This window comes from Wolffia australiana, chromosome 7 (genome assembly GCF_029677425.1).
Source record: "Wolffia australiana isolate 7733 chromosome 7, ASM2967742v1".
NCBI lineage: Eukaryota > Viridiplantae > Streptophyta > Magnoliopsida > Alismatales > Araceae > Wolffia > Wolffia australiana.
This window is the reverse complement of record NC_135841.1, coordinates 10,766,991-10,785,598: the sequence shown is the minus strand read 5'-3', so window position 1 is coordinate 10,785,598 and position 18,608 is coordinate 10,766,991. Positions and strand designations below refer to the sequence as shown.

The 18,608-nt window shown below is 38.1% G+C and overlaps 2 protein-coding genes across 4 annotated transcripts; both read right to left on the bottom strand.

Annotated features, from left to right (window-relative positions):
- Positions 1–745: 745 nt before the first annotated feature.
- Positions 746–2,638, bottom strand: LOC144705346 (GRAM domain family protein). Its single transcript, XM_078577962.1, has 3 exons — positions 2,211–2,638; positions 1,632–1,906; positions 746–1,073 (listed from the first exon to the last, which is right to left on the bottom strand). Exons 1-3 carry the CDS (start codon positions 2,485–2,487, stop codon positions 867–869), a joined length of 759 nt encoding a protein of 252 aa, XP_078434088.1. The 5' UTR covers positions 2,488–2,638; the 3' UTR covers positions 746–866.
- Positions 2,639–9,628: 6,990 nt separating this feature from the next.
- Positions 9,629–15,824, bottom strand: LOC144705629 (DNA-binding bromodomain-containing protein). Of its 3 annotated transcripts, XM_078578399.1 has the most exons (9): positions 15,645–15,824; positions 14,977–15,064; positions 14,067–14,761; positions 13,916–13,993; positions 12,982–13,213; positions 11,571–11,655; positions 11,260–11,401; positions 10,918–11,172; positions 9,629–10,177 (listed from the first exon to the last, which is right to left on the bottom strand). In XM_078578399.1, exons 3-9 carry the CDS (start codon positions 14,700–14,702, stop codon positions 9,974–9,976), a joined length of 1,632 nt encoding a protein of 543 aa, XP_078434525.1. In that variant the 5' UTR covers positions 14,703–14,761; positions 14,977–15,064; positions 15,645–15,824; the 3' UTR covers positions 9,629–9,973. The 3 variants fall into 3 exon arrangements, with proteins under 3 accessions (XP_078434525.1, XP_078434526.1, XP_078434524.1); XM_078578400.1 differs by lacking the exon at positions 14,977–15,064 and having other exon boundaries at positions 10,918–11,169; XM_078578398.1 differs by lacking the exon at positions 14,977–15,064 and having other exon boundaries at positions 15,645–15,823.
- Between the last annotated feature and the right edge of the window lie 2,784 nt (positions 15,825–18,608).

Below are 18,608 nucleotides of genomic sequence, written 5' to 3'. Positions count from 1 at the left end.
GTTTGATCTTAACAATTGGTTCGTACTTATATAGATGTATTGTACTAAAAGTTTGAGAAAGTCTGTTACAGTATAACAGTTTTAGGATCGAACGGTCTAGACCGTTCGATCTGTTTTAGCCGTTCGCGCGATTTAAAATGTAGCCATCATAACGGCTGAGGATCGAACGGTTTAGACCGTTCGATCTGTTTTAAATCGTAGCCATTATTGATATAACGGCTATGCCCGATATTTTCTTCCTATCTATCTTTAATCCTATCTATCTTTTGATCCTATCTATCTTTAATCCTGATCTATGTTTGAACCTATATGTTTCCTATTTTGTCTAATCTCTAACAAGTATAGAATACATGCATTATTACTATCTAATCTTTATTAAGTTTCCTAACGCTGATAGCGAGCTTCCTCCATCTTCAGAATGAACGCTCCGTAATGTATTGAAAGGAGGAGTTTTTCCCCACTTAGTTTGTTGGAATCATTACAGTTATATAGTGTTGGCTTAAGTACGGATACAACTAGCTGTTTATATCGTCTAGTTCCTGATTCATCGGACCCGTCCATTTGAATAGATGACCGATTAATCCTAGCCATTATAACTCACGCTAATTTACAGAGATGGGGTACGTGGAGCATGCTTCTTTGCAGAGTTGGAGGGCGTTCCAGAGGATATGGCTTCGAAATATATATATATATTATATATATCTTCTTTCTGGTTTTACTTAGATTTCTCACTTTCCAATTTCACTAGATCTAGAACATCATCGTCTTTTCTACAATAAAGAATCACGAATACAAGGAGAAGTATACATAAACATATGCAAGAAAACAAGCGCCAGAAAAACGACAGCGACAAGTTCGATCGGCATCTACGGCTGAATCTGGCGGCCCGGCGCGTGAGCAGCGAAGTTGCAGACAGCGTCGAGCAGGTGCGTAGCGGCCTTCTCGTAGTTGACGAATCCCATAAACCAAAACTCATGCCCGTCCACCGTCCCGATCTGGATATATCTCTCCGGCGGCGTCTCCTTCATCGTCACTGGGCTCACCGCCGCTATCCTCGCCAACGGGATGACGACCTGTCACAGAAATTGTAAACCTTTAATTGAGTCATGTTTGATGACTGGTCAGTTATCTGTCACAGAGTTTGCAGTTTTTTCATGTTTCTCGGGCTGAACGGGTTTGAGATTGAGTCGTGTTTCATGACTGGTCAATCATAGGTCACAGAGCCTGTAGTTTTGTTCCACTCCCATCAAAAGTGCTGAATGGACGGAAGAACATAGTGAGACTCGACTAATTGAGGCGAGCTTGATGACAGGTTAGTCATCCATCACAGAGTCTTCAGTTTTGTGAAAAGAATGGATGAAACTACATAGTGAACTACACAAAGTCAACCATCTTTGAGAATTGACTGATTGAGTCAAGATTGATGACTGGTCAGTCATCCATTTCAAAGTCTGCAGTTCCCAATGGCTGAATGGAATGGATGACTGACCAGATGGAATGACGGATGACGGAACGGGGCGTCATGGTATTTTGTGCACAGTTAGATGAAATGAAACGGGACAGGATGAGATGGAAGGTAAGAACAATTGACTTAAAAGGAAATAGAGGAAGAGGTTAAAAATATATTTTACCTTGTAGTAGCTCCAATTTTCCTGGCCGGAGGGGGCAGCGAAGGAGAGAGGGCGGTCGCTGCAGAACGCGAGATTATGGGTGGACAAATAAATGGTGCCCGCAACAGGGCCGGTGGTGGTGGACAGGTAGCAGGCAAAGGTCTTCTTCAACCTCTCGTTCGGGTCCACAGGGAATATGCGCTTGAACAACGGCTCGAAGCCACCCTCTGTCACCGCCTTAGCTGCTAGCCCCAGCTTCCCCCATGCCGCCTGCGTCTTCGATGGTGCCGCATTCACTGTTCTCCATGGATAACATCGTGGTTACCATTCCAACTTTTCTACTTTGACTTTGACATTGACAGGTGACCAACCAAACTTTCGGTAAGGTTTAAGTCCTGGCGGACGAATACCAACCAAACTTTAGGTAATGTTTAGGTCTTTGTGGATGATAATGAGATGGGACAGAGTAATATGACAGATGGGATACGATAACTTAAGGTTAGGTCCTTGAGGATAATAATGAGATGGGACAGAGTAATGATGACAGATGGGACATGGTAACTTAAGTTGCACTCAAGAAGAAAGAAAAAGGAAACTTACAGTTGCACCAGACGTTGGTGGCCAGGGTCTCGGTCCGATGGGCCCAGGAGCTGAAGAAGTCAACGATATTATCGACGGGGCGGCTGGAGGACTTATCGGCGGGCGTCGGGTGGAGGAGATAGGGCGGGGGTACGTCGTCGTGGGCGGGGACGGCGGCGGCCATCTGCTGGTTCTGCGGGTGCGCCGACGGCGCCGCCGGCGCTCCCATGCGCTTCGTCCCCCAGCTGGCCTCTGCTGAAGGAGCCGCCGGGTGTGGCTGTTGAGTCCCCTCTGCCATAGTTTCTACCAGATATTCACCAGAAGAAGAGAGAAAAGACGGTCGAGAAGAGAAAAAACTTAGCTAATGAGAATTGCAGGGCTCTGTGGAGGAGATTTATAGTGCGAAACCGTGGCGGCTATGTAGGATTTCTTCGCAACGAAGGAGGACACGTGGCGATACGCGTCTAGCTTTGAAAAGATCTATAATATTGTAGACTCCTTTTGCCTGGGCCTCTTATGCAGCCCGTTTCCTTATCTTAAGAATCTCTCCGCAGCTGACGCGTGAAAAGAAAAGTACATTTCGTCTGGCCAAAATGTATGTGTTGTTCGTAAATCATTCTTGTTGTTGAATCGTCCCCCATCATGATCTGCTAAACATCTATCTAAATGTATCATTCCACTAGTCAAAACTAGATTTCTTGAATAATTGTCACTGGTATCTACAGTTTTGATACGGAAAATAGGGTTGCAAATACCTCTGTAAATGGTCCGCGTGATGAATTTATCGAAATTGCAGAGTCGTTTGATTAACGTTCCAACCGCGTAAAAACCATCTGACCACTGCATAGCACTCTTCAAAAAATGAAAGAAATAATTCAAACGTGTATAAAGGACATCAGTGTAGTCCGCTTTTATATTGTAAAATAAAGCTTGTTGCTCTGCGCAACACATGATGACATAGGGCAGAGTTCCTTATTCTCAAGCCTATAAGACTACATTCAATAGATGCACTTGAAGAGTTTCTTCAAAACCTTCAAACCTTCATCCCCTCATTTTCCGTATTTTTTGGTAAACCTAATCACATAAAAGGGCAAATGGTAAAAATTATCTTTATGAATGTCAATTATCTATGATGCCTATTTTTTTCTATGATGACTCAGTCCAAAATTTTTCAAGTCATGTTATTTTATTCTTATCAGTAAAATCCAATTTCACGTTGTCTCTTATCTTTGAAACTTTACTTTTCTTTGTCAAACCAAATGACTCGAACAAATACAATATCTTTCTTGATATCGATTAAGCGGTATTGTCCATTCGAGTTAAGTGAAATTTCAAAGTCATTGTTTAAAAATTTTAATTTCAAACTATTTACATTGATCAAAATAATAGTCTTAGTATCAGACAATGTGCTTAAATTCGTTTTATAAAGAAAATCGAAATGCACTTCAAATAAACCATTCCAATCCAAAAAACTTACAAATCTCAAATCCACAAATAAATTTAGTTCTGCTTAACACATTCTTACTAGTATTTTTATTGATATCTTAATTACAATACTGGTATGAAATGTTTCCAAGTTCAATGTTATCCGCATTTAATGTAATTTAAATCAGTATCAAGCATTCAGTCGTCTTCTCTCAAATCACTCTCAAATGTATATCACAATACATCAAATATCACAGTAAAAATAATAAGGGAGTAAGGTAGAAGTCACTTATTATGGCTACTAACTTATTATTTTTAGAAGTATTTTCTACCTGCCCATGAGATTGATGTCGTTACATTTGGCTTGCCTTTCTACCTGGACATGAGATTGATATAATCATATATCGTTTAAATTTCGTTAATATATATATATTTTCATTATTATGTGTATGTGATGCTTATAATTAAGTCAAGAATGTATAGCATAATTATTGAATTACTACGAGCTCATAATTTCATGACCACTTATTTTTAGATAAACATTATGAACATCACTGTTCATAAGATACTTGATATAGTAGCATTATCTTCTCCCACTCATATGATGAGTGTTCAAGATGGACTGCCACCCTCAGTATAAGCAGATGCTGACTCAAAGAATATCATGTGATTAAGTCCTTGTCCAAGGTATCATAAATATTAAAGAATTATTTATGCAATGATTTCTTAATTCAACCCTTTCTAGTATGAGAAATTATGGTTTGAAAGTTGACCATACCTTAGGTTTTTGTTAGAATTTCAAAATGGTGAAGTATTTATGTAAAAAATAGTTGACAAAAAATAAGGTATATGAAAGAGTTGATAATATGACATTTGCATTACAAATGAATCAATGTTGGATTCTATGGACTTGATTTAGATGAAATTTAATAAATTCTTGCAGAAAAAGTCTGAGAAGGGAATCATAACAGGTCTTCAAAACCTGATGATCAAATCACCTTGACTCAGACCAGACATAATACACCTTGGAATTTCTCAGTTTCTCGATTTAGACATATTGATATGCTCATGTGTCTAGCCTCCATATGTATCCACATAATCCCTAGTATGTTAAATCTACCTCTTCATCTTACACACCCCTACTATCACTCCACTGTCATCGTTACATCATTTCGATTGGACTGAGAGCACAGAGAAGCCAATAGGAGAAGGTAGAAGAAGGGTGGGCACTCAAATACTTTGGCATGGATGAATTTCATTCAGACCCTTCCACAATTTATAGTTAATAAGAATTTTTCATAAAAATCCTTAACTTTAAGCATATTTTGTAACGTCCAGAAGATCCTTTATGTAGTATTGATACATGTGGAAGTCATTAGATAGTTACATTGATATTCCACTACCTTGGCCAAGGACTTCATCAAATTGCCTTCTTTGAGCTATCTCCTCTTGTACTTAGGGTGGATGATCACATCTTGATTACTCAGTGACCTTTGTGAACTTTCTGTAATAGAGGTACGAGAATTTTGAGTGACATGAATAGGAACTATTAGGTCAAAGTTAAAGTACGGCCATCTAATTTGCAATACGTATGTGGTGTCTTAGATCTCAGGACAACTTACACAACCATGACTTCAGTGATTTTTAATGATCAATTCAGTAAAGTTTTTCTATTAGTGAGTAGCCATTATAAATCTTTAGTGTCACCACATTTACCTGGAATATGCCATACTCATCATGTGTGGGACTAGAGATTGCTATTGTATTTGAATACTTTAATGTCCTCAAGAATATTTTGAAGAGGAATATTGAAAACATATGTTGAAGGAGTAGGGATTGATGTATTATGATCTCATCATAATTGACCAAGACAGATCCTATATTCATGGACTTCATTATTAGCATCATGTGCATTATAATAAATCACTTTTATTATTAAACATGAAATGAAGCATGGAATGTGTGATTGGTTTTTATGCTACATATGTTTCTATCAAATTATGCTTATTAATGAATTTAATGAATGCATGCTATGATTAAATGATATCATAATACAAAGATAATTAGTATTTAAACATAATTAATGAATTTAAAAATATTAAAAATATTTATTTTTAAAGGATACTCAAGAAGGGCATCAAAATATCAATGTTCAGTGGTACCTCAAGTCACACTCATAGGATGAATTTCGTCCATATTGTAGTCATTGGTGTGGAGGCATTGACAGATAATCAAAGCTTGTGAAGGAAAAGAGTTCACTAAATTCACCTGAATGAATTCATGAATGGTGTTACGCAAACTATCAATCAGGCTGATTTACACCATGGTTATGTAAGTGGTATTTAAAATTTATACATCAAGGTTAAATATTTAATCCATGATAGTTGTGTTTAGACTGTGGCTTAGAAGTTTTTAATCATGAATTTCCAAATTATCTTAGCTTATATGCAGCAATGAAATAAAATTTAAGTTCTTAATTTGATTGATATCTGAGTTAGTCAATAAAATTAGTCAGACCTCACCACTAAAAATAATATGACTAGCTCATGATAAGTAAGATCCATCTCCATAAGGGATGCATATAAGGGATTTAAATGGTAAATAGGGTGTGAGAAGATATTTTTTAAATAATAACAAATATAATGAGATAGGATGGATGATAAGGATATATATGTAAGTATTAATGTATATAAATATTTATAGATATGAACGGGTGATGTGTATGGATGATGTAAATGTGATGGATGTGGATGGTCAGATGTTGAGAAGAACATGATGATGTAGGCCTAAGGAGAGTCACCATTGATCCTTATATTTTTCACAGATCAAGGTGATTTATAGTATTAGGCGAGTCCATTCTCTTCTGTTTCACATTCTAACTTGAATAAATGATGGGTGCCACAAAAATTTAATGGATCATGAAATCAATTTCTTTCATTCGACCTACTAATGTAAGAACAATTTCAACATAAATTTTACATGGATATTAGGGTTTATTTACATATGATTGGATAAGGATGCATAGAGGAGAGAGCAATGAAATTTTTCTTAAAATTTCTGCCTCAACTTTTAGATTTTCTGTCTAGCTCAATCCACACATCAGATTGCAAGCTTATCACAGAAGTCAGTAATTCTCTTAGATTCTGTCGGTTTTTTCAATCATTTAATCACGATCTGACCCCTGTACATTACAAAAAACTGTGCCCTTAGATTATTCAAAAATTACACCTCTTAATCTGCATTATTTATTTCAAAAAATAAAAAAGCATCCAGCGTAAGCATTTTTTTGGCATTCAAAATTGCATTGACTGCAATTTATTATTAATAAAAATTTCAAATTTTTAATGCACAGATACATGTTCTGATTTATTTTATTTCCAAATTAGCGTTGACTGCAATTTAAATTCTAGGTTTATCATCGGTATCCCTTGTGCATTTAAAAATAAGAAAATGACAGCTGATGAGTAGTCATTATGACATCATAATTTTGTGATGGCATAGTCTCACCTTTTCATAATAATCAGAAGTAATTCTTGTTCACAGTTGTGGATTGGCTATGGTAAAAGAATCCAAAATTACTGGGATTACAATAGGTGGTGATTCAAAAAAATATCAAAAAATCCTGAATCACTTAAAATAATTATAAAAATAATTATTATTATATTCCAAATGTTGGAAAATAATATATTTTAAAAATATGATGTCAAAATTTTCATAAAACTAATAATACTTTTGGAAATTCATTATACTATTATATAATTATGTAAAATTATATTAAGCTTGATGACATGCATATAGAATTATTTTGGTGAAAAAGGAAAATTCATGACATCAATCAAATAACTAGAGTATTAGCAGAACCACCCCCACCAAATTAATTACGTGTCCCTCTACAATTCCCTTGATTTTTTTGTATTTTCCATTCACCTTGGGAACCTAGAAATATCAACATCAAGAATTAAAACTATCAACTAAAGCTATACGAACGAATATTTCGGTGAAACAATAGAACACCCTTGATAAAATCATCAATGATTTTGCAAAAGAGCTCGTGGTCATTAGGGGTGATGCCTGCATCTTGCCAATTATAATACTATAATCTAGGAGATGGAATCACATTTCTCTCATGTGTAGCTGCTATTAAGTGATTTTGGTTATACACTAACCTTCCCTCTACCTAAAACAAAAAAATAGGCCACATTCTCTTGTTGAAGCTGATGAACCTGGAATTAGTCTTAAATTTTTATAATTTATGCTACAAAATTTGAATTTTGCTTTCCAGTATCATGCGAGTAAGGGTCGAATCCATAGAGAGAAAGTATTCAATACATGAATTTTAACTTTAATTTGAATCTTTCGTTTTTCAAATTGGTCAGTGCACTTATTCATAGGAATGAAAGCTTAGAGCACCACAATATTGGTACAGTAGTGAAAATAAGGCTCTAGGGAAAAGAGTGCCCAAGACAGAAGATCAGGGATTAGTTTGAAACTGTATAAGTAAATGTTTGATTCTTTCTCTTCCATCTCATTCTTCACATAGCACTTTATATGGGTTTTATAGATGCTTATTAAGTACTTCCCATTTAAAATTGGAAGAAAATTTAACAAACTAATTTATTCTCCCAGTTAGGTTTCCTAGCACCCATACACCAACAGAATCTGACTTAGGGATGATATGGAGTAATCATTTCGCCATGGAAACCATACTTTATAGGAATATGCGCCATCTAATGATCACTAAAACAATGCATTCCATTGTCACAAAGAATAGCCATTGTACATAAAATCTAGAGAAATAGTTTACTCACTAAATTTGACCACTGCATTGTCATTGGTCTCATCATGGATTGCTCACGCCTACCCTACAAGATCCACATGCTTCAAAATAGCTAGAACCTAGTGTTAGGCCCCTAACTAGGCGGCATTCCTTGCCCAGAGGCCTGCGTGCTTATTGGGAAGGTTTGCTCGCGTATTCGACTCACGAAGTCTTGAGTACTTAGTCAAATGGGTAGCGATGCCCAATACCTGATCTATTAGGCCATTGCCACTGTCGGTGGTGATTCCCGGCAGAGTGTGCACGTGCCCGTCCACGCCCAAGGCGGGGCGGATCAGGTCCGGTCCGCGCATGCTGGGTGCGCGGGCTGGACGGCACCGGCGCGCGCGCGCAAGCGCCGCGCGCCAATGCCAAGCGTCACGCGCGGGCGCCAACGCTACCCGCCAGCGCCCGGCGCTGCGCGCGGAGCGGGAAGCGCTGGCGGGCGCGGGACGCGCAGGCCGGGCGACATGCCACGGGCGCAGCGCGCGGAGTTGCGCGGGTACCGCGTAGCGGCCGTGCAGGCGGCACGCGCATAGCGTGTGCGGGGCGCGAGGCCGGGAGACATCCCGCCGGGAGACTAAGGCATGTGGCGCACCGAGAGCGCCGATACGGCACAGTGCATTCGTGGCGTTCCTGCTAGTAATGCCGGGCGCGCAGCGCCCAGCTCAGGGACGTCGAATGCGGCGGCGTCGCGCAAACTGCACGCCAGAGTGTAGACACGGGTGCTGGCGGCGTGTGTGATCGTCACGCCCGCGGGCGCGCGACGCCCGGCCCGGCGCACGGATGAACGGCAGAGCGGGCGGGCGCGCGCGGAGCGACAGCCCTGAGGCGGTGTGGTGACATTACCTTGGCGCAAGACGCCTCGTCTCGTTCCTTGTAACACCCCTCGTCTTCCCCCATGTAATCTACGATGTATTCTTGATGATATTAATGCAATGACCCTATTCGCTGACAGTGCCTAGCACCACTATCTCCTCTAACCCCTTCTATGCGATCTTAAGCAATCCCAAGAGCTTCCGCTGCAAGAGATCAAGGCTGCTCAGTGTTCTGCCCAAGCATTGAGGCCGGCACACGTCAATTCCGAGCAAAGAGTCCTAGCTCGAGATTTGACAGTGTGACACCTAGTAATAGTAAGAAAAGATAAAATATTTGTGATTCAGTTATCCTTATATAGCCATGAAATCTTTCTCCTAAGATATTAAGTTAAACAGGGAAGAGGTAGATAGAAATTTATGTAGAGTATATGTACACATATTGATAGATAATTAGCAAATTGATAGAGAGATACAAAGATATGTACAGAGAGAGAGGGAGAGAGAGAGAGAGAGAGATGGGGAATCATGGGAGAGAGTGCCGGAGACAGAGAGATGAGGATGGTGGGAGGGAGAGGGGGAGAGAGAGAGAGAGTGTGTGTGTGTGTGTGTGTGTCTGTAAGTGTTAGAGAGAGAGAGAGAGAGAGTAAGGCACCGACCAAGGGTAGGACACTGATCATTATTTTCCAGGAAGAAAAACAGAGGTAGGCAGGAAAGCAGACCACACCGAGCTAGCGCTTGAGGAAAGTAGACATGGCCGCCAGAATGGGGCTTAAGTGGGCTCGGGGCTCTTGCCGCCTGTTCAAAGAGTGCGGCCCGCTCCACACACACCGTGAATCCTTGCCGAACAATGAGCGGCATATCTCCAACACCGCATGGTTCTCCACACGGGACGGGTCTTCATACACGCTCACCTCCTCTTCCGACGCCGATCCCTGTAACCACAAGCCAGCCTCACACTTCAGCATCCAACTTTCTCTCTACCAACCCATCTCTCTCTCTAGTAATGCAACTCTCTGTACCATCTCATCTCTCTATCTATCAGTGAAACTCGCTCTACCATCCCATCTCTCTCTATCAATGCAACTCTCTCTATCTACCAACCCATCTCTCTCTCTAGTAATGCAACTCTCTGTACCATCTCATCTCTCTATCTATCAATGAAACTCTCTCTACCATCCCATCTCTCTCTATCAATGCAACTCTCTCTACCATCTCATATATCTCTCTGACAATGAAACTCTCTCTACCATCCATCTCTCTTTATCAATGCAATTCTCTCTACCATCCCATCTCTCTCTATCAATGCAACTCTCTCTACCATCCCATCTCTCTCTCTATCATAAATGTCTCTCTAAAGACCCATTTCTCTCGACCAAACAATCTCTATCTAGTAACCCCTCTCTCTCTTACCAACCCATCTCTCTCTGAACCCATATCTCTCTACCAAACACTCTCTCTCTCTGACAAACCCTCTCTCTCTACCAATCCATCTCTCTCTCTATAACCCCTCTCTCTCCCTACCAACCCGTCTCTATCTCTAAGAGCACACCTCTCTGGTCTCTACCAACCCCTCTCTCTCTAACAACCCATCTCTCTAGTCTCTATCAACCCATCTCTCTCAACCAACAAATCTCTCTCCCTCCCAACCCATATCTCTCTCCAGAAATCTCACCTGCCCATTATCTGGAGATCGCAGCTGCTCCTCTGCCGTGGCCTGACGCAGTTCATCCTTTGTGTCTGAATCTTGGTGATTCACATGTTGCTCGGAAACAGGCGATAGATCATGGCGAGAAGACTCGTCTCCAGTAATTTCATTCATCTCTTGCTTCGGTAGTTCAGTCTCGTTGCCAACTTCTTCTTGTTCTTGGACCAGTTCCAAACTTGACGATGTTCTGTCGCTTGGGCTGTTCTCGGCAGGGAAGCTCTTCTACAGAAAATATTATTATTTTGATTATAAAGCATAAAGCTAAAACCGTGGTAATATAAAATAAATTAAAAAGGAAATTAAGGAGACCTCTTCCTTTAGCTCTTCTGTTAGCTTTTCATCAGATGACTCCATCTGCCTCTCCGTTAAATCTGACAGTCCTTCACGCTCTCTCCTGCGTCTTCTCACAACGCAGACAGCACAAAGGCACCCACTTTTGTGAAGATCGATTCTGTAATTTCCATATTCAACAGAGATTTGCACAATTTTTTTATCAGGTCGTTGAGTAGGTACAAATAAAACATACCCATTAAATATTAGGCAGCAGCATGACAACGGGGTTTTGTTGTGGGGGGGGGAAGAGAGAGAGAATCTAAGAAAGAAATTTTAGAGAAACCCACCCATAACGCTTTCGTTTAGATTTTGAAGATTTTCCTTTCGATTCCTGTTTGCTGGAACTAAAAACCTGTGCACCTTCTGTGGAATCTGTATTTGAACAGGAAATAAACAAAATATTTGGGAAGAAAAAATAACGAGAGAGGAAAGATTACAAAATAAGGCCAATACATGGTTGATACGTCTCTACCCCCTGTACAAGAGGGTCAGACAAACTCAGTCAGCGTGAACTACAAGGAAAGTCAAAGCACAAGGGGCTACAAATAAAGAGGGTCAGGAATGAGAGGGAACGTTTCTTGAGTTCGGTTATTGAGCATTGGCTGAAGAGCGAGAGTTCCCCGATCCAGAGAGCAGAGGCGTCAATCCGACCTCCTCTGAGTTCCGACTTCATCCTCACTACTACCTTCTTCCTCCTTATCTTCTTCAAGTTCACCCCCTTCCAACATTGTATCATTTTTCAGACTCCTTTTTTGCTATATTGGGAAGTTCTCGTTGCGGGATTCAAGTCTATTACATGATACATCGGGAAGTGCTGAATACAACCATGTATCGTACAATATTTCTAGTTTGATCAGGAAGAGGGAACAAAATCTGGCTTTGTGCATGCATTGTCCCTAGATTGTGTACTTCTCCGAAGAACCTCCCTGACTTGTTAACAGTCAACATGGGTCAGCACAAAGGTCAAGCAAGGGCTGACCCGAAGTCAACATCACAGAGCCGCACAGAGAAGGTCGTCACATAAGGCAACACATGACGACATAGCAATAAAAGGGCCACAACAAAAAATGTATTGTGTAATCAGTTTGGCCCAAGACTTTGAATGACGAAAACTCTAAGCTTTCAATATACAGCTCAAATAGATCATTTGGATTAAAAGACCATGCTTACTTTTTCAAACGTTATCCGGAAATTAATGTGTATAGTAGCTTTTCTTGGTGATTGAAGTTACACATATACTACGACTTCAATCACAAATTTTGGGTCAAATTTGTGAACCAACCTCAGTACACAGATTTCATCCATGACTTGGATTGAGGGAGATTGGTAACCATTAGCTTTGTGTAGTATCATCTCTATTTACATGGGCCTTAGCCCATATACCAGCCTCAAAAGAAACACTCGAACACAATTCTCGGCATATTTAATAGGTAAATAATATCTAGATAGATAACAGGAAAGCTATAGGTCCCATTTCTATAACCTTTCCCGGGAGCTAATGACCATTCAAAGCTATCATCTTGACACTAAAGAAAATTTCAAGCCAATGTTTCATTTCTATCCTGATTGATATTGAGCCAAAAGACAGTGTTTTTTACACAATAATCCAACAGTTTGGTTATGTTTGAGAGTAGAATTCTAATCAAGCAATCATAGATTAACAAGACAACCGAGATTGGTAGAAAATAGGCCAATTACCCGTTAGATCGGTGCTTAGACCAGCTGCCGTCCAATACTTCATAAAATTGCGCTTCACACGTTTCATCAGGTCCATTATGTAGTCACCCTTGTTGTTATACTTGTAGCAATTCTCCCAGATGAATTGTACGTCTTTAAAAACATCCTTGGAATTCAAGTACTTACGTCCTTGCTCAAGATCTTTGCATATCGAGCCAAAATCCATTGGCGTTTCTATGACATCAAAATAATCCTGACCAGATGCAAATTAAAGTCTGAGTCCTAAAAAGGGGAAGATCAATAAACTCTAGATATACAAAATTCGCTGACAAGAAGTATGCAGACATTCATACCAGTAAATAGAGGAAATTCCATTTTTTCCTTAAATACCATGCAAACAGAAATGCCCAATAAAGTAAATGTCTCATATTCTTCAACTTAAGCTCACAAAAACATCTCACCATGGAACCCATAATTCAAAAAAATGATTTTTGTGAAATCCAGTAAAATTCTTCAACCATAGAATACCAAAGTAATCATTTGATAACCCCAAAAGTCGTAAACCTAGAGGTTATGGATAATTTTTGGAACTTTGTCTTCGACGAAATGGATCATCTTTAGAATACGGATTATGGCAATTCTATGCACCAGTATTCAACCGAACAGTACAGCACAGGACACGATTTTGCAATTAAATCCGATTTTGAAACCGTAAAATTAAGAAATTATCTTCGTTGATGTCTGAGATAACGTGCACCAGCTCTTAAATATCTCAAGAATTAGACGTAAGTAATTCTTTTTATCCCTAACAAAATAAAAGAATGGACATAATGAGACACGTCAGCTAATAATTCATAGATAATCAAAACATAATATCAGGATCAACATATTATGTTGTCATCTATTTCTAAAAGGCATAGAAATATTTTTTCTAGAAGTTCCAATCACTACTGACAGGTACTCCATGGGCGATTGGATCCACTGGGGCATTGAACGGCTCAGCAGCCTCCATCCTCATGATTTTCTTTATAACCTGAAATGAAAGAAGAAAAGGACATCGACTCGTCATCTGTATCAATGAAATTACTAAAATGCCACTAGCCTACCACAAGGGCAGATCTTAGTTCGCTTTCATCATAGCGAGGATCTTGTTTGCGGGCAGCAGAGACATCTCTTCGACGATACTTTATATGAACAGATGATTCTTGGCTACGTTCACTGTCAGAGATTCCATGTTCTAAGTCCTCTTTAGCTTTCAAAGGACTTGTTGCCTTCGTATGTTCTTTAGGCTGCAGTACACTTGAAGGTTGCATTCCCCTTGAAGAAATAATCTTTATGCTGCCTGCTTTCCTTGGCGATTTATCAGAACTGGTAGCTTGCAAATCAGAGACTCTCCCATCAGAATAGTTACTACCTTCTTTCTTTTCCGGCTCACTAATTTCGCTATCTGTAATTTTCTTTGACTTAAGCTTGACTTTCACGCGGGCGTATACTGGTTGTCTTAATGATGCCTCAGTCGTTAATGCTGGATTGGATTTAGCATGATTGATGGTCTGATCTTGTGGCAACGCAGATAGTTCTACATTACTTTTATTTGGCGAAGAGGACGCATCCTTTTCGTCAGAAACTGCCTCTTCATCATCATTCACGTTATACGGAGAAGATAATGGATCGCTTGCATTGGCGGTTTTCCTTTTTTTCCCTTTCTTGTGACTGTTCTTCGAGGCCTTCTTCCGCTTCATGTCTTCAAAATTCTCGAAAAAGAAGCTCCCACCGATAACTGACTAATAAGTACAGCTATCTGCAAGACAAACATCCAGAATAGGAAAAGAATATACATTCAGAAGAATATACGAAAAGAACACTCGACCAAAAGGCCGAGATGCCAAACCCCAGTCACGGTGATTACAAGAAAAACCCATAAGAAAAGAAAAAAAACGGGATTCAAAAAAACTATCTCGAAGTTCATAGTCGAGAAAGAAATAGAACAAACAAACAGAATGACTAGTGTTTTGCCTGAATCAGAGTCCTTCGTCGTCCTAGTCCCAAGCGAAAATTGAATGAGAATGAAATATAAAAAACAGCATAACTAGGAGGCTCGATCCTGAAATGAAACGAAGATTAGCACTGCGCAGACCCCACACCAAGACACAATTCAACGAGAAGCATGCAAAACAGGCTAATTTCAGATGAACCTACGAGGAAAATAACCACCCAGAAATTCAAAGAAGCCAAATACCAAGTAATGGCAATTAAAATTTAAACCCATAAGAAAAAAATGAAACGGGATGTAAAAAAAAGTAAAGGCCATTTGGAAGTTCATGCTCACGAAAAAGATAGGATCAGCAAACAGAATGAGTCATTCCTCAACGGAATCAAGAGTCCTACACCTCGTTCCACCACCCCGCGAAAATTGAACGAGAATGCGGCACAACATAAACCATAACTAGGAAACTCGATCACGAGAGACGAAAGGGGATTCAAAATTTTATTTAAAGCCATCTCAAAGTTCATGCCCACGAAAGGGAAAGGACAAGAGAAATGAAAGACCCATGTTTAGAATCCGACATCGTTCGATTCCCAGGCAAAATTGAACGAGAATGAAACAGAAAAATAAAAATAACTAAGAAAATCGATCACGGGCAGACCCAACTCGGGAGGCCGCATTCAACAATGAGAATTACCCGGGTAACCCGCGCTGAAGCAACGATTCACTTCACTATAATCACCACGATGAAAGAGCTGCCGTTGAATCTGCCTCGACTTGAAGGAATCAGAAGGCGCGGGGAATTCGAAAAGGGAATGTTCAAGGACGGAGAAAAAGGGAAAGGAAGACGACGGCGGACATTTTTGAGTTATTTTCTTCTGGGGAGGTTTTTATTGGACTTTTTGTAATGATCACTCCTGGCCCATTTCCTGGAAAACCCATTTTAGAGTAATAACTAAAACCCAAATTAGCTTATTAGGTCAGAAACCTAATTAGCTTAAATATGCAAAACTTAAGAAGCCTACACATTAAGAGAACACATCTGATGTGCTGATATCAGATGTTTTTTTCTATTCAGCGCAGATGTCAAGCTTGGCTCAGTACTAAAGTTGTTCTTTTGCATACAAAAAGTGTGCGTAATCTAAATCTCTGTTGTGATGGAGATATAATCTTGAGATCACAAAAAAAATCCCCAGAAGCATGAAAATGGAATATTTTTGGGGATATGGTAAATTCATTAAGAGTGAGAGTTGAGAATATTACATTTTAAAATCAGTTTTGGAATAACAACCAGGTATATGTTAGCTCAAATGATGTAATGTGTCATAGATTTATTTACATGCATACTTATCCAGTATTTTAAGGTATAATAACCAGGTATATGTTAGCTCAAATTATGTAATGTATCATAGATTTATTTACATCAATACTTGTACAGTCTTTTAAGGAATAATAACCAAGTATATGTTAGCTCAAATGATGTAATGTATCATAGATTTATTTCATGAATACTTATACAGTCTTTTAAGGATTAAAAATCATATTTTATCTTTTGATTTATCCAATTTTTTAGTTTTTTTACTCTTTTGAAATCAAAGTGATGTATGTATTTACCATTTTATCTGGTTCCCCCTCCAATCATCACAATACACTAATTCAGATCTCAATTAAAAATAAAATAAAAATGTATTATGATAAAAATTTTAATAGATAATAGATAAATCTAACATCGACATAAAATGTATATTTCTGTAAAATATCCGAAACTTATTGTACTTGTTGGGAGTGTAAGAGAGGAAGCATACCAATGCAAATGCGAATAAGTTATTTTAAGTTCTAGTATGTTGATCATCATGAGCTTTTTATTAATTTCAGGTAAACAATTAATATAGTTCATTAATATATCATAGATATACACTATATTCTTAAAATTATTTAGTTTTATCATTATCTGTCAAAACACCTCCAATGTTGATCAAATTGTCATCACTGATCTATTTGTAGCATATGTTTTTTATCATAACTCATATGTCAAAAAATTTATGCATTGTTTCACTATGAGAGTTTATGTACTTTATAATAAGTAAAAATGATTAGATAAGTAAATGAAAAAAAAGAGATCAGATGAAGTCAAGTTCTAAGGATTCAATTCTAAGTATTAGCTTAAATTTGTAGGTAGCTATTGGTTAGTGCCTTCATTTTTCACTAAGCTAATCCATCAAATTAAAATAACACATATGTATGTTTAATGTTTTTAAAATAATTTAAATATTTTACATATTTTTCTATTTTATATAAAATTGTAGCGTAAAAATTCTCTTATCAGTTCAGTTTTCATCTTATCCTGACCAGTCTCAGTCCCGTCCCAATTCAATCCCGACTAGTCAATGTCAAATTCCATTTGATAGAAGTTTTATTTTTCATACAATCTGACTAGGTCTCAAACTTAGTTTACTATTGTAACTCAAAAGTCAAATATCGTCCTTAGGATCCATTTGATTCAGAACCCATCTGAGGTAGTTGGAATCCAAAAAAAATGTTTGGGTGGTGCATATGTAGCCAAGTGTTATATCCTAAAGCATAAAGCTTCAGAATAAGAAATTATTTGAGTATCTTATGTCAACTTATTTTCTAGTGATGAAGTATTGTTCTGAACCCTTTAGTATTGCGCAATTTAAAAAACTTTATTCTGAATAATATCAATATCATTTGATATTATAGAAATCTGGAAGGTGTACCTTAGTTATTGATGATGGTGAATAAGGATGCAATAGAGGTGTCAAATACTGGTGATTCTTATGGTGATCGTAGTGGAGTAATGTATTGTTTCAAGAAGTTCAGACTAAATCTGATGGGGGGAATGTGCCTGAATGAACCAGAATGGTTCAGTTGACTTTAGAAGGTAGAAGACTGGGCAATCACTTGATATATAGATCAATCCCTAAGTGAGACCGTCAGTGTGAGACTTGGAAATCAAATGATGCCTAAATCTGCAAGTGAACATAGGGCAATATGATCCATGATACGATGAATTTTTTTTACTTTTGGATATCGGAGTATTGGGATGAGAGTTAAAACACTATACCATATTAATGTCATTAAATTTTCATAATTATTTGCAATGAGATTATTATGTTTGCATGTCTCCGAGCTTAACATAGTTATATTGGTTTTTGGAACGATATTCTGTTTTTTTCTCAAATTTCTTTATTTATAGAATACTCTGACATCATATCCATATATTAAATATTTTTCTAATCCAGGATATGTATCTTTAGAATTTTCTAATATTAAAACTCATAAATAAAATGAATTTCTTAGTTGATATATATTTAAAATTTTACGCTAAATATGTGAAGATTTTGAAATTATATTCAAAGATATAAGATTTTTTAAGTAAAAATGATACATTTCAAAGAATTTTAACAATTAAAATATATTTTTGGTCTTATTAATGGGTTTATGTCATTTTCTGCTTTTCTGAAATTTCATGTCATGGTAATAATCTGCTACATGAATCAAGGAGGAGATAGAAAATAAGTTGGATGAGAATAAGTCAACTTCAAAATATGATATCTAACGGTCCAAAGGTAGTTTCAAGAAGGATTTTTAAAGATAGCAAATCAATACATTTATATTCATCAATCCACATATCTATAAA